The sequence below is a fragment of the Culex quinquefasciatus genome, chromosome 1 (assembly GCF_015732765.1).
Source record: "Culex quinquefasciatus strain JHB chromosome 1, VPISU_Cqui_1.0_pri_paternal, whole genome shotgun sequence".
Lineage (NCBI taxonomy): Eukaryota > Metazoa > Arthropoda > Insecta > Diptera > Culicidae > Culex > Culex quinquefasciatus.
Window position 1 is genome coordinate 87171220 of NC_051861.1, and position 14963 is coordinate 87186182.

The 14963-nt window shown below is 42.5% G+C and overlaps 2 protein-coding genes across 3 annotated transcripts in view; one reads left to right on the plus strand and one right to left on the minus strand.

Moving 5' to 3' along the window:
- Positions 1 to 2334: 2334 nt before the first annotated feature.
- Positions 2335 to 14963, minus strand: part of LOC6045948 (chaoptin) — a 202420-nt gene continuing 189791 nt past the window's right edge. The window contains exons 2-9 of one of the 2 annotated variants that reach the window (XM_038249729.1): positions 11824 to 12947; positions 10964 to 11765; positions 5600 to 5674; positions 4456 to 5118; positions 3949 to 4307; positions 3776 to 3893; positions 3181 to 3725; positions 2335 to 3051 (exon numbers count right to left, since the gene is read on the minus strand). In XM_038249729.1, the coding sequence (XP_038105657.1) occupies positions 2745 to 3051; positions 3181 to 3725; positions 3776 to 3893; positions 3949 to 4307; positions 4456 to 5118; positions 5600 to 5674; positions 10964 to 11765; positions 11824 to 12947 (3993 nt within the window). In that variant the 3' untranslated portion in view covers positions 2335 to 2744. The remainder of the gene's footprint in view (positions 3052 to 3180; positions 3726 to 3775; positions 3894 to 3948; positions 4308 to 4455; positions 5119 to 5599; positions 5675 to 10963; positions 11766 to 11823; positions 12948 to 14963) is intronic. The other variant, XM_038249730.1, reaches the window with a different exon arrangement.
- LOC6045954 (probable rRNA-processing protein EBP2 homolog) lies at positions 6171 to 7403 on the plus strand. The gene is made up of 2 exons (XM_001863193.2): positions 6171 to 6361; positions 6439 to 7403. Exons 1-2 carry the CDS (start codon positions 6293 to 6295, stop codon positions 7333 to 7335), a joined length of 966 nt encoding a protein of 321 aa, XP_001863228.1. The 5' UTR covers positions 6171 to 6292; the 3' UTR covers positions 7336 to 7403.

The following is a 14963-nucleotide window of genomic DNA, read 5'->3' on the forward strand; positions in this document are numbered from 1 at the left end:
TTTTCGAAAAGTTCGGAAAATTTCACAAATGTTTCATATTTTGACATTGTAAATCGGACCTATAGTTGCTGAGATATCGACATTAGAAAATTGTGGGTTGTTTGGGTGAGACTTAGAAAACATCAATTTTCCTGTTTTTTAACCTTTGCATGGCAATATCTCAGCAACTAAGGGTCGTATCAACAAAATCCGAAAAAGCAAAATATAGAGAATTTACTCAGCTTTTCAAAAATATTTTTTTCAAAGGTGGGCAAACATGGGCACTATTTTTAAAAAATGAAAAACTGCGACTTTTTTCAAAAAAGTTACCTAAAAATTGCTATAACTTTATCAAAAATTCACTAAAGTACTTTTTGATTGCAAATTCAATTTTACATCGAAAAATGAAGTTGACAAATTTTTGCGACCGATATTTCGATTTTTTTTTAAATCTGTATTGATTCAAAAAATCATAACTCGGTCAAAGATTTTTTGCTCATCCTGGAAATTTCTGAAAAGATGGCATTTTATGTCCTCTAAAACATATAAAAAAATAAAAAAATAAATTAAAAATAGTGTTTTATTTTTCAAATAAAAAATCACCCATTTTTTTTTACCGTGTATCATTTTTTTTTTCATTGTAGTCCATATCCATACCTACAACTTTGTCGAAGACACCAAATCGATCAAAAAATTCCTTCAAAAGATACAGATTTTTGAATTTTTACATATCATTTTTGTATGGACAGCTGCCAAATTTGTATGGAAAATTATATGGACAAACCATTGATGCAAAATGGCTTCATTGGGCATACCGAAGGCACCAAAAAAGATTCAGCCGGATTAATAAATACAAAAAAAATCGAATGACCGAAATCTCAGAGAATTGCTCAGGACGAGGAATTTGCAGCAGTTCGCGAAAGCCTACAAACTGGTATTTGGAAGGACACGCTCGCCAAGCCTTACGAAGTTTTCAAGATCGAGCTCGGATTCGTTGGAGACATACTAGTAAGAGGAACGAGACTGGTGGTGCCACAAGCGCTACGCAAACGAATGATCGAACTGGGCCATGAGGGTCATCCTGGTGAAACAGTGATGAAAAGTCGACTACGTGATCGTGTATGGTGGCCCGGTTTTGACAAAGAGGTACTCAAAGCAATGAATACTTGCGAAGGGTGTCGCTTAACCAGCTTATCAGACAGCCCGGAACCGATCCTTGGATAGACGTGGCGATTGATTTTCTAGGGCCGCTACCGACCGGCGAGTATTTACTGGTTATAATTGATTATTTCAGTAGGTACAAGGAGGTCAAAGTTATGACGCGAATCACAGAAAAAGACACGGCCAGTAGGTTGGACAGAATCTTCACACGGCTGGGTTACCTAGTCACGATTACTTCTGATAATAGCCGGCAGTTTGCCTCCGATGAGTTTGACCGGCATTGCCGTGACAGGGGAATAACGTTGAACTTCACCACTCCGTATTGGCCCCAAGCAAACGGTCTGGTGGAAAAGCAAAATCGTTCTCTGCTCAAGAGACTGCAGATCAGTCACAGTTTTAAACGAGATTGGAAAGCTGACCTACAGGATTACCGCATGATGTACTACACAACGCCGCATACAACCATGGGCAAGACACCAACGGAGCTGGGTGTTGGGCGGACAATCCGGTCGAAAATACCATCAATCAAAGATCTACCAAGTCGTCCAGCAAGTACTAACCCGGAGGACAGGGATCTGATTCGTAAAACAAGAGGGAAAGAGATGGAGGACGCTAAATGCAAGGCCAAACAAACCGTCGGAGATAGCAGTTGGGGACACCGTGCTGATGCGGAACCTCTTGCGAGGAAACAAACTCACACCGAACTTTGGAACCAAGGAGTACACCGTTATCAACAAGCAAGGATTCCGTATCACCATCACTGATAAGGAAACCAACAAGACCTACCTTCGCAATGCATCGCATCGGAAAAGGGTCGTCATCCCTGACAGCCAGACCGAAGAGGAGACTTTTGCTGCACCAGGTCTAGCTGATTCAAGACCGCTAGAAGACATGCCGGTGCGTAGATATTCGGGTCTTCCGGAAGGATTTAGAGATTTCACGTTGTAAGCTATCGTTCTATAAAATGAAGGAGATGTGGTGAGTCACCTTGTGCAGGACATGTGGTAGATGAGTGCAGAGCTCACGAATGGATACACGTGTTTAGTGGAGTAAAATAAATAACTATTTTTGCACCGAGTAAAAGTAAGTAGTTCTTATTATTTACTGATAATCCGGTTTTAGCATAATTCGAATAAGCGAATCCACTCTGTTAAAAATAATATAGGAAGTCATCGACACACATCACAACACAAATCTTTTTATCGGTCATTTATTTCTAAAAACGTTTGGTTTGGCACAATGAATTCACAAAAAATGTTGAAACAGCTCGTTCGAAAATATCCTTAACAAAGTCATAACCCTAAACAAACTGAACAATTTATGTAGTCTTAAGTTAAAGCTCAACAATCAATGCAAAATAAAAGACAAACACGCAGATAAAACAAACACAGGCGTCAAAAACTGAAAATCGCAAGCAAACAAAAAAATCATCCACCATCTCACAGCTCATCCAGCTCGATCTCGTCAAACTCGCTGCCGAAATTACACGTATCGTCCACATATGTGGTAGCCGCTGCCACCCCATTCGCCACGCCCCGATCGCTGTACAGCTGCTCGAGGTAGTCGTAGAACTCGCTGTACATTCGGAACAGGTACCGGATAAGTCAGATCAGAAGCACCACGAAGACAGACACGAACGCGATCGCCGGCACGACACCGAGCCGGGGTGCGGCACTACCCCAACCGCACTCGAGGTCCCGCTTCAGCACGTCCAGCAGGTTCTCGTCCCGCTTGTTCGCGCAGCTCGTCTCGCGCAGGTTGTCCGCCGAGTCCTCGCAGTCTTCGGTGTTGGCGTGGGACAGCAGCGCGGACGCGTGCTGCTTGAAGTAGCTGTTGAAGCTGCCGTTCTCAACCCACGGCTGGGCGGGGCACATGTACTGGCGTCGCTTTCGCTGCCAGAACTCGACCCAGCTGAAATGGAAGGAAAATAAATATTTTGGACGCCATTATGTTCATCGCGTTCATGGCAATCTGAACACTAACCCAGTCGGTTCAATTCGAATTCTAAAACACGAATTCGATACGAATCGTAAAACTTACCCAATTTCACAATCGCAAGCCAGCGAGTTTCCGGAAATCTTCAGATCCGTCAAAAACACGTGCTCCGGCAGGTGCAGATAGTGGGCCGAGTTCGGATTGGGTACCGACTTGAGCAGCTGGTTGTTGTACTCCAGATCCAGCGAGATGTTCCGCACGGTTTTGCCGATGTTTTTGAAAAAGTTGCTGGGGAAGTTTGCGAGCGAGGTGTTGTGGAACGAAACCTGCACGCTGGACGACTGCAGTCCCTTGAGGACGTTATCTGCCAGCCGGTTGAAGCCGGAACCACCGAAGGTTAGGCTTTTGAGCTTGCGGGGTAGCATTCCTTCCATTTCACGGCGCAGATCGCTGGACGGAACAGAAACGGGTTTCGGAGTCTTTGAGGCATTGTCAGATCGTTCCTGCGACGGTGGCTTCGGCGCTTCGATCCACAGTTCCCGCAGGTTGTCGGCGTTTTCCAAGATCTTCGGAATGTTGAAGTGTTGCACGTTCGGATACGTCGAGATACGCAGCGTCCGCAGGAAATGCAGTTTGTTCAGGATGCCGTTCTGAAAAGGAAGAGATTGTTAACGACCGGAAGTGCGCTAAGCGGCACTACTACCTCAATTCCGTTCAGGTTGATATTTGCTATATCCAGGTGCTCCAGGGTATCGGCGGCGCCGAGCAGACTCGTGTTTGTCATCGTCGAGATCGGGTTTCCAGACAGTGAAAGAGACCTGCATTTGAAAACGAGTTCAATTTAAACATAACCCAAACTAAAAATAGTCATACTTCAAGTTCGGCAACGAGTGCGTGATGAGCGGCACATGGGTCAAATCGTTCTCGGAGAGGTCCAGCTCGCGCAGCGAGGACATGTTGGCGGCTAGCTCCGGTGGAATTGACGGAAGATCGTTGTGCGAAATCTTGAGCACACGAAGCGACGGATTCGAGAGTTCTGGAACAGTGCTGAGCGAAACGTTGGCCAGGCGAAGTTCAATTAGGCTGTTTTCCAGTCCGATGAAGGCTTTACCCATGACTTCCAGCTCGTCGTTGTGGGACAGATCCAGTAACGATAGGCGCGGGAGTGTGGCGAATGCGGCGTCTTCTAAACGTACCAGGCGATTGTGAGATAGGTCGAGCACTGAGAGGGACTGAAAAAAGAAATTTTGTTAATTTTACTGAAACAAAACTAGTTTCAACGAATTATGTCTGCAGTAAACCCTACGGGGTAGGCCTGGCCATAATTGATAATTTCGTTGCAAATTTCTGGGATCATCTAGAACTCAATCTACAACTTACCCTAAACTTGTTCGACAAATCGATGCTGTGGATCGCTCCGATGTGATTGTGGCTCAAATCCAGCTCGCACAGCGCCAACGCGGCCAAATTGGACAGCGAGGTGACAGGAATCTTGGTAAACTGATTATGAGACAGATCCAACCGCTCCAATCCCTCCTCCACGATCAAACTGTCCGGAAGGTACTTCAAATTGTTGTGCGCCATTTCCAGCACGCGCAGTCCCTTCACATTCCGGAACAACTCCGTCGGAATATCCGAAATGAGGTTATTCGACAGCTTCAGTACCTGCAACTTCCTCGTCAACTTGAAGCTATCGAAATCAACCTCACTAATCGCATTTTTCTCCAAGTCCAACCACTGCAAGTGGGGCATATTTCCAAACACTTCCCGGCTGATGTTCGTCAACCGATTTCCCGCCAGCGCCAGCTTCATCAGCGAAAGTTCCACCGGCTTAAAGTACCCGCCAACGATCTTGGTTATGTTATTCGCTGACAGGTCCAACGATTTAATGTTGGTGTGCGAAATCACGTGGTCACGCCCGTTTCCGTTGGCATGGAGCGACATCGGGGACGACTCGTTGGCGTCCGGTCGGACGGGAGGTTCGCCCAGCGATTTAATCTGGTTATGGCTGACGTCGACTTCTAGCGAGGTTAGCGAACCGACCTGGAATGTGGTGATTGTGGTTGTGGTTATTACGCAATTGGGTTTGTGGCGCACGCAGGGATGTCAACCATCGCGGCGCTCATTTTTGGTTCGCGACACATTTTTCGTGTGTGGTGCTTTTCAATTACGGAATTCGACAAAATGGTGTTTGAAGCATTTGTAGAACTCATTAACAGCAACATTTCTTCAGAACTGTAAACTGTAGCTGTAAAATTCTTACGCAAAAAGTTACAAGAAGATTTCAGACCTCAGGAACAATGGTTCGCGATGCTTTTGTTTGCCTAACGAATTTTTGGTTGTAACTTTTTTTATATTCATCAAAAATTAACACTATGCTCAGCAAAGTTGTACGATTTGGTGTGTTCTACAAGTCCTTCATACACAACTTTGTCAAATTCCGTAACAAACAAAAAATGGGCCGCGAACCAAAAATGAGCGTCGCGATGGTTGACATCACTGGGCGCACGTGGTGTTTGCTTACCTGATCAAAGTAATCAAAGTCGAAGGTGGGCAGCTGGTTGTACGCCAAATCCAGTTTTTCCAACTCGGGAAGGTTCTGTTGATAAAAAATAGCAAAAGAAAAATTAAAAACGAAATTCTTAGGCCACGGCTTTATTTTAAAAAGAAAAATAGTTTTTCAAGTCCAAACTATCACGATTTTTCAGTTTGACAGATATGCAGTTACTGATTTTTCAGCAATGTTTTTGTTCATTACCGAATTTCAGCATAAGTGATAATTACTGAATCGCATTCGGTTAATTATTTTACTGAAATGGCAATCCAAAATTTGCTGTGAATTAAATTTCAGGAGTTTTTCTTTTTAAAAAAGGTCCAAAAAACCATATTTTCAGTTTTTGCTTTTTGGGTGTTTTTTAATACCCTTGACACATGGCGGGACTCATTTTCAAAAGTTTTAATTATTTATTTATTCCATTTTGTTCGCCATTTGCCCCACCGTGTCACGAAACCCTACAACAGTCGATAGCGCTGTGCGTCATGCGCACTTTTGTTATGACAGTTCTCTCTCTCTCTCTCCCTTCGCCAGGCAGCCAAACCGCATTTGAAAACAAAACGTGCCGAGCAACCATCGCGAGCTGAACGACCACATGCTTTTCTCCTCGGATAGTAATTTTTTTGATTTTTAAGAAGTTTTTGTTACGTTTTGGTGTTGAAAATGACTGATTTCGACGCCCGGAGTGAAGACTCCGACTCGAGCTACGTTTCGTACGACGAGGACGATGAGGTGAGTTGGATTTTGTTGGGAGGAGCAATTTTAGGTAAACAATCCGGATTTTGATTTTTGTTTTTTCTTCGTTTTAGCTCCGGGAGGCCTTGGCAAAAGGGCTGCTGAAGCCGGGTTTGAATGTGATCGCCAAGGACCGGCAGGAGCCGGTCAACAATACGGCCAAGTTGAAGGCCGCGCTGGAATCGATGATTTTGAAAGCGCCGTGGGTTGAGCGGATGGACCTGGTTAACGATTTGGCCCCACTGACGCCGGAGCTGGCCATTCAGATCGAGAAGCACGAGCAAAAGCGCGAGAACCAGTTCAAGGGCAACAAGAAGATACCGTACGTGGCGCCGGAGGCGGATCCGGTGCTGAACGACTTCAAGCGGGAGATTCTGTTCCACCGGCAAGCGCAGGCCGCCTGCGTCGAGGGCATCCGGCGGTTCCACGATTTGGGCATCGTGACGAAGCGACCGGACGACTACTTTGCCGAGATGGCCAAGACGGACGAGCACATGCAGCGCATCCGGAAGGTTCTGGTCGCCAAGCAGGAGGGAATGGCCAAATCGGAACGAGCCCGGCATCTGCGTGAACAGCGCCGCATCGGCAAGCTGATCCAACGGCAAACGCAGGAAAAACGCGACGAGGAGCGCCGCAAGACGTTGAACGACATTAAGAAGTTCCGCAAGGGCAAGCTGTCCAACCTGGACTTTTTGGACGACGAGAACGAAGAGGGCAAACCGGGTGGCAAGAGGAAGGCCGGAGCGAAGGGCGGTGGCAAGAAGCAGCTGAGTGGCAAGAGGAAGGCCCGCGATGCCAAGTTTGGCTTTGGCGGAAGGAAGAAGGGATCGAAGCGGAACACCAAGGAATCGTTCATGAACGATGGCAACAAAAAGCGAAAGGGACCGGGAGGTAAAGGCGGAGCGGGTGGTGGCGCCAACAAGCGGCTCGGGAAGAGCAGACGGGCGCAGGGTAAGAACAGGGGAAAGTGAGTGACGGGGAGAGGGGGGGACAATTAAATGTAATTAAAAAAAAGTAAAATATATTGCAATGAAAAAAACATATTTTATTATTGAGTTTTTATTGTCGGGGGAGTTGTCCTTTAGTCCACCAAACAAAATCTTAGAAATATTGTAACTAACCATTTTTTGAAGATCTTTGTTTATTATGTATCGGGCTTAAAATGGCTTTTAAAAATGTAGTTTTAATTCAAAGTTATTAAATAATATTGAACTAGTAATTGATTTTAAATAACATTTAATTCACCATGTTCATCAAATGGTAAAACTCTAAGGAGGCAAAAGCGTTACTGCTGCTATGAGAACCTCTCGGCAAGATTAGAGAAAAGCTGATCTGACGATTCCAGCAAGTTCTGGCCGATTCGAAAAACAGAAATCAAGACAAAATAAAATTCGTTAGCGTCTCAATTTTACAAAACACCAGGTAGAGAGCTGTTTAAAACCGATCTGGCTTCGCGAGGGCAGTTTTACCGAAGATCACTGGTAATGGTGGCAACATGGAACGATAAATCGATGGATACTGAAATTAAATCAAAGCGTCCGATATTTCTAGGATTCTTTCATCACGCAAGGAGGGAGGTTCGGGTTTTAGAAACAGTACAGTAAACGCGTCGATTTAAATTTTTACGCCGCCAACATTTCGGACCGCGGTTGGATTACAGGCTTCGTCTATAGTGTTAAAAGAAAAAGATAAGGTTCTTATAAACAAATACGAGTGTACCATACTGAAACAATCATAGTAAACCGTTGGCCATAATTACACTAAGCAACCAACGGTACAGTTGACATTCTGGTAAAAGTTAGTTAGTTACAAGCAACGGCCAATTTAATATCTCTGTTATGCGTTTAAGTCTAGATATTTGATTTTGAAGTCCGTGTTTGTATTAAAGAATGTTTACCTTTTCATACAAACTACAATGAATCAGTATTTTGTTCTAGAAGTCTCGGAAGTCGTCATTTTTGACATTTTTTGTAGGTCAGTGTTATGTATTTTATCAGTTTTGTAGAAATGATTCGTGGATGTAATAAAATGTAATGAATATGTAATAAATTATTAAATGAGTATTTATTATATATCAGTTTTGTGGTTAATTTCTGTGGAATAAGACGTGTTGTTTGTTAATTGCAAAATATCTGTGTTTTTATTATAAAAGAAAGTCCCCGATCACGACAGGTACTTTATGTGCATCGTCGACGACTACAGTCGATTCGCGAAGCTGTTTCTGCTAAAGGACAAGGCAGAAGCCAAGAAGTGTACCAAGAACTACGTTCGGGACGGAAGCCATCCATCATTCGCTCTGACCGGGCCGGAAAGTTCGTCAACAAGAAGCTAGCACAGTTCTACCGGGAGGAGAGGATCCAGTCTCAGTTGACCGCTGGATCTACATCGTCAAGCTAGAGGAGGAACTCAAGAAGTAATTCGAAATTTCGTCGATGGGCGAAGTCAGTTGTTCCTCGGGATCAAAGTCTGCAAGAACGCGAATGGCTACTACTCGATCAGCCAGCGCGCGTTCATTCGGGACATCGCACAGCGATTCGGTCTTGAAAAAGCAAAACTAAGCCAGTTTTCGTTGGATGCCGTCTACTACAAGCTGTCCAGTGAAACCTTGGCCGACAAGGAGCAGTACCACAGCTGACAAGGGGCAGACTCTCAACCGAAAGACCAGTCCTAGAACTGGAAGTTCAGCAATCAGCGAGGAGGAGTGTTGGCGGCAGACGTTGCTGATGCGCTGAACAACAGAGGAGAGAAAAGTTTTCACAGAACACACGATTTCTTGTCAGTTAGAATAAATCCACGCTAAAGTAAACAACGCGTTTCGATTCATCCGGATTCCGGTCCTTCTACGTTGTTATTCTACACTAAAGACGGTTTTGGCCATTTCCAATTCCTACATCAAATATAGACTTATGCAGGGTTGTTACGGACGGCGCGGATCGCGCGGATGGCGCGTATCGCGCGGATCTGGCGCGGATTTGTTGCCTAATTTTGCTCAGGCGCGGATTTCGCGCGGATAGCAATTTTGATAAACTAAATAATTGAGAACTCTTTCTAATTACAAAGGAAAATATTATTAGGAAATAAATTAATTCAATCTTTTTCGTTGAGTGCGAAAACATCAATTTCTAAGAAGTTGTTAATGAAGAAAATTTCTTCTAAAAATTATTGATGTTTTTTCTTAATACGAAACTTTAAAATAATCTTCAAGGAGCGATTTTTTTAATGCATTGAGATCTGTTATATAAATTTTACATAACATTATAACTCATTATTTTTAAAACATCTGCTTACCAATTCAAATAAATACCAATTTTATTAAAATCAAAATAACAAAATTCGAAAAATTACAGAATTTTAAAAATTTGAAGCTGTGAAACTTTTAGATTTTCTATGTTTTTCAATATAAAAATTTAAATTTTAAATTTTTGGTTCATTGAAAAAAATAAAAATTCGGTTGCCACTCTGATTCAGGTAGAATTGATTCTACTCCCAATTATCACAACATGACGAAATCCACTTTAAATTATTAAATTATTAAATTTTTAAATTTTTACATTTTTAAATTTTTAAATTTTTAAATTTTTAAATTTTTAAATTTTTAAATTTTTACATTTTTAAATTTTTAAATTTTTAAATTTTAAATTTTAAATGTTTAAATTTTTAATTTTTAAATTTTAAATTTTAAATTTTAAATTTTAAATTTTAAATTTTTAAATTTTTAAATTTTTAAATTTTAAATTTTAAATTTTTAAATTTTAAATTTTAAATTTTAAATTTTTAAATTTTAAATTTTAAATTTTAAATTTTAATTTTTAAATTTTAAATTTTAAATTTTAAATTTTAAATTTTAAATTTTTAATTTTTAAATTTTAAATTTTTAAATTTTTAAATTTTTAAATTTTTAAATTTTTAAATTTTTAAATTTTTAAATTTTTAAATTTTTAAATTTTTAAATTTTTAAATTTTTAAATTTTTAAATTATTAAATAATTTAATTATTTAATTTTTCAATTATTTTTTTTTGCCAGTTTTTTAGTTCGAATCATTTTTGGAGTCATATTTTAGTTTAGAGAAATTTAGAGAAGAAAATAATAGTAATTTCGTGTTTCGATTTTCCAGCGTAAAGTTTTGGCGAGAATTATCAAGTACTAAATTCCTAGATTTTATAATTTGGTGATTTATTTTATGGTTTTAAATTTTTTAAATTTTTGAATTTAAAAGTTTTTCCTAAATTTGTTTTTAAAGCAACGATATTTGAAGTGTTGCAAAAAATGCTAATATTGTTTCAGAAATGGCAAAAAAAGTTCCATTTGATACAGGTGGGATATGAATCCACAACTGATCAACGGTACTGATCCAAATGCCTTCTGTATTATTCTTTTTTCGTTTAAAATTTCATTCATTATGTTACTCTCTCATATGTTTGTCGCGATTTTTTTTATATGGCACGGATTTCGCGCGGATTGGGTTTTGGGGTCGGCGCGGATCTGGCGCGGATTTTTTCTCGACTTTTCCGTAACAACCCTGCTTATGGGACCCCAAACCAGGCTCAAGATTTTGTATTTAAAGAGCAGGAGAATGAATAGAAACAAGCGCAACTCACCTGGAACGCTTCCACCGCAATCCTACCCAGCCGGTTCCCCCTCAGATTCAGCATCTTCAGGTTGTCCAGATTCATAAAGGCCCGCTTCTCGATCGACTCCAGCTTGTTGTCGTCCAGGTAGATCGCGTTCAGCTCCTCCAGATCCACGAACGAGTGCGACTGAACCAGCTTGAGTGCGTTGTACCGAAGCGAGATGACCGCCAGGTTGGTGTGAATGTCCGACTGGAAGGTGCCCTTGGCCAGCGAGTCGATCTGGTTGTCGTGCAGCTCCACACTGACCAGGTTCTTCATAAAGTGAAAGCTGCTGTCGGTGAGCGTTTTGAGCTTATTGTTGGACAGATCCAGCGCTTCCAGCGCCGTCAGGTGCCGGAACGATTCGTGCGGAATGGACAGGATTTGGGCGCCCAGCCCGTGGGACATCCGCAGTGACACCAGCGAGTGACCAATTTCTGTAAATGCGTTCGCTTCGATGCTATCGATGCGGTTCTCGCTCAAATCTAGTCGCTTCAAGCCGCGGATGTTTGTGAAGGCACGATTTTTGAGCGATTTCAGCCCGGCTCGGGTCATTTTTAGCTCCTCCAGCTCCGGACTGAAGCCGGCAAAGTCTTCCGGACCGAGGGCCAGCGAGGGCAGGTGGGATGTGGTCAGCGAGCGAAGGTTCTTCATGGTGGACAGTTCGCGCAGGGTGAAAGGTTGATTTTGATGGCCGGTGGTGTCCAGCTTGAACAGGTTCAGGCCGGCGAAGGGGGACGCCTGGCGCTGGTCGAGCTGTTTGATGATGTTGTCCTTCAGGTTGAGGAATCTGTTGGGTAATATTTTTTTTAGGATGGTGGTTTTTAAAAGGGTTTCATAAAACTCACCGCAGATAGTCAAATCCTTTGAACAGATTGTCCGCCAGGTGCGTCAAGTTGTTCCCCGAGAGGTCCAGAATCTGCAGCGAGCTTTCCAGCCCGCCGAACGCTTCCGGCGAGATAAAGTCGAGCCCGCAGTGCCGGATGTACAGCTCGCGGATCTTGGCCTGCCGGAAGGCGTTGTCCTCGATGTGGTTGATCGGGTTGCCGTCCAGGAAGGTCGAGTTGATGGTGTCGAAGTATCCGAACGAGACCGACGGGATGGTTTCGATCGCGTTGTACTGCAGCTGGAGCACGTCCAGCGTGAGCTTGTAGCTGACCTTGCCGTTTTCGTCATCGTCGGGGGTAAAGTTCCGGATGAGGTTGTGGGAGAGATCGAGGACGCGGAGGAGGCGTAGTGGTTGGAGCGCAGAATAGGGGATGTTTTTCAGGAGGTTGTTGGCGAGGAAGACCTTGGAGAGTTTGCCGAGGCCGTCTTTGAACGCGGACGGGTCCACTTCGACGAGATTGTTTCCGCTGAGGTCGATGCTGTCAAGATTGGGGAGGCCGGTCACGGATCCGGGCAAGAGTTGGGTGATTGAGTTGTCTGCGAGGATCAGCGATTGGAGGGACTTGTCAAGGCCACGGAACGCTCCAACCTCGATGCGGGTTATGTCGTTGCCTCGCAGGTCGAGCATCCGAAGTTTCTTGAGGTTCTGGATCGCTCGCGACGGAATCTCGATCAGCTGGTTGTTCTCGAGGACCAGTTCCCAAAGCGATCGTTCCAGCCCGTAGAACGCCTCATCCGGAATCTCCGTGACCGGATTGTTGGAAATGTCCAGTTTGTACAGCCCCGTCGCCTGGAAGAAGTACGGATCGACCTCCCTCAGCCCGGTGTCGTCCATCCGGAGCATGAACAGCTTTGAGTTATTGATGACCTTGGGAATGGCCGGAAAGTGTACCCGTCTGCACTCGACCACGCCCAGATCGGGGGCACTTTTGGAGCATGTGCAGAGGGCGTTGAAAGCGCACGGAGGATGCTGAGAAACGTCGATTTCTCGGGCACCGGACAGCGAGGCCCAGATCATGATCATGACCGTCACAATGACTAGCGTGTAGCCTAGCTTCATGATGTACTCGAGACCGGCATTGCCCTGTAATTTTGGAAGGAAAAAGTGGAAGAGTTAGTTTCTTGGTTTGGTTTTGTTATTATAGAAAGAAAAAAGAAAGTTTCTTCCAACGACTCAAGAATCGCCGCCCCAGTGATTAGCTAAATGAAAGTCGAAGAATTGGTCGCCCATTTCTTATCACCATGATTTACTAGCTGCAGGAGGTGGACCACCCCCTCCCACCCCTCGCAAGGTTTACCAAGTGTATTAATTAAATTAGAGAAAAGTCGTTCGAAGGAAGACAAACTATACGGCAGGATAGAGGACGCCGTCGTCGTCATAGTCGTTCGCCGAGCCCAGCAGGATAAGGTGTAGCCAATTATGGCGGCCCCCGGAAAAGTTGCCTTCCGATGGCCGATGGATTGGCCCCGGGAGGAGGTCTGTTTTATGTCATCGCAGCCACGGCCGGCGATCAAATTAGTTGTGTGTGTGTGTGGTGCGCGCGGTTCTACACTCAGTTTCGTTGAAAAGCTCATCAAAAGATTTGAGATGTCTTAAAAAGGATTCACGTTGTGAAGACCGGAATTGTTGATGATCCACTTGGAGCAGGACAATTTTCGGAGAGGTTGTATACAATTTGCGAGATAAAATTTTATGTCTTCGGCAAAGTTGTTTGGATTGACAAGCCCAACAACTTTCTAGAAGACAAAAAAAACCCTAAAATATTCCTGAAATGTTAGATTCACCCGATTCGTGAAAAAGTACAATCTAATTGTAAAAATAACCAAACTTTGTTGTAAAATGATTTGTAAACAGTACTTTAGAGGATTAATCAAAAATCCTATCGATAGTTCCCGTAGTTTTGGAGATACTAAAATATCTGTAACAAACATCTTGGTGCAAAAGCTCTGCTTGATGTGTACCGTTAAGCTATTTTAAAGTTTTCACGCATGAATTCTGAAAAAAAAGTATTCTTCATAAAAAAAATCAAATATAGATCAAAAACGTTACCTTATCCACCGTAGGGTGGTTGATGCCTTCCGCACAATAACATAGTATTGTTTTTGCTAAATAAAAATGTTCGATCTACAAATGATAGTGTTAGCAGATTTTAATCTTACAATATCATTCGAAAGGCCTTTTAATTATCCAAGAAACGATGGACCGCATTATAGATCCGGATATTGCATTTATCGAAATATCTGTGATTTGATCTCCAGAAAATTTATAAATAACACTTAAGTGCAAATAACTTTAGATAGGGTTATCCAATCTTCGTATGTTTTCGTTGGAAAGGTTTTTTAAATAACTTTCTAAAAATGTATATCATGACGGGTTTTCTTACAAAGACCCTTTTTTACATTTTTAAAAAATGATTTTTTACGATCATCTGGACTTTCCCCTAAATAGTTTTTTAGCATAACTTTTGAAGTACTTTACTAAAATTCATAATTTTCAATAGGGACTTATGGGACCCCAAGATGGATCTATTGAGACCAAAACGTTCAAAAGCGGTTCAGACAGTGCTGAGATGATCGAGTGAGAATTTGTCGGTGCACTGATCCACATCCAAACACAAACACAGGCATTTGTTCAGTTTTTGATTCTGAGTAGATATGTTTACGTGAAGGTCTAGGAGCTCGTATTAAGAAGTTCATTTTTCGAGTGATTATACAGCCTTTCCTCAGTAAGGTGATTAGAGCAAAGACATTGCCATTATTCGTAACTTAACTGTAGAAAATGTTTGCACATGTAATTTTATGGGAAATTTAATGTACAAAGTTTTTCACAGTTAAGTTAGATGAATTGTATTGTTAAAAAAAACATTTTTGTGATTATTTCAATAAAAAATACGTTTTGTTCGAAAATCTGAGTACGCCATCAAATTGGGCGTCCCATTTTACATAAAAGTCCTTTTGGCACCAAATTTCCCAACCATCATCATTAAGGCTGTAAATTATAGAAAAACACTTCTTTTTCTGATAAAGTTCAGACTCGATCATCCGGAGTCTCGATTATCCGAAGTTTCGATTATACAAAGGTTTGTATGGGACTTCGGAT

Excerpts from the sequence above, each read along its gene's own strand:
- LOC6045954 (XM_001863193.2), top strand. The coding sequence starts at position 6,293 with ATGACTGATTTCGACGCCCGGAGTGAAGACTCCGACTCGAGCTACGTT. Across the intron at positions 6,362-6,438 it reads CGTACGACGAGGACGATGAG|CTCCGGGAGGCCTTGGCAAA; the intron begins GTGAGTTGGATT and ends TCTTCGTTTTAG.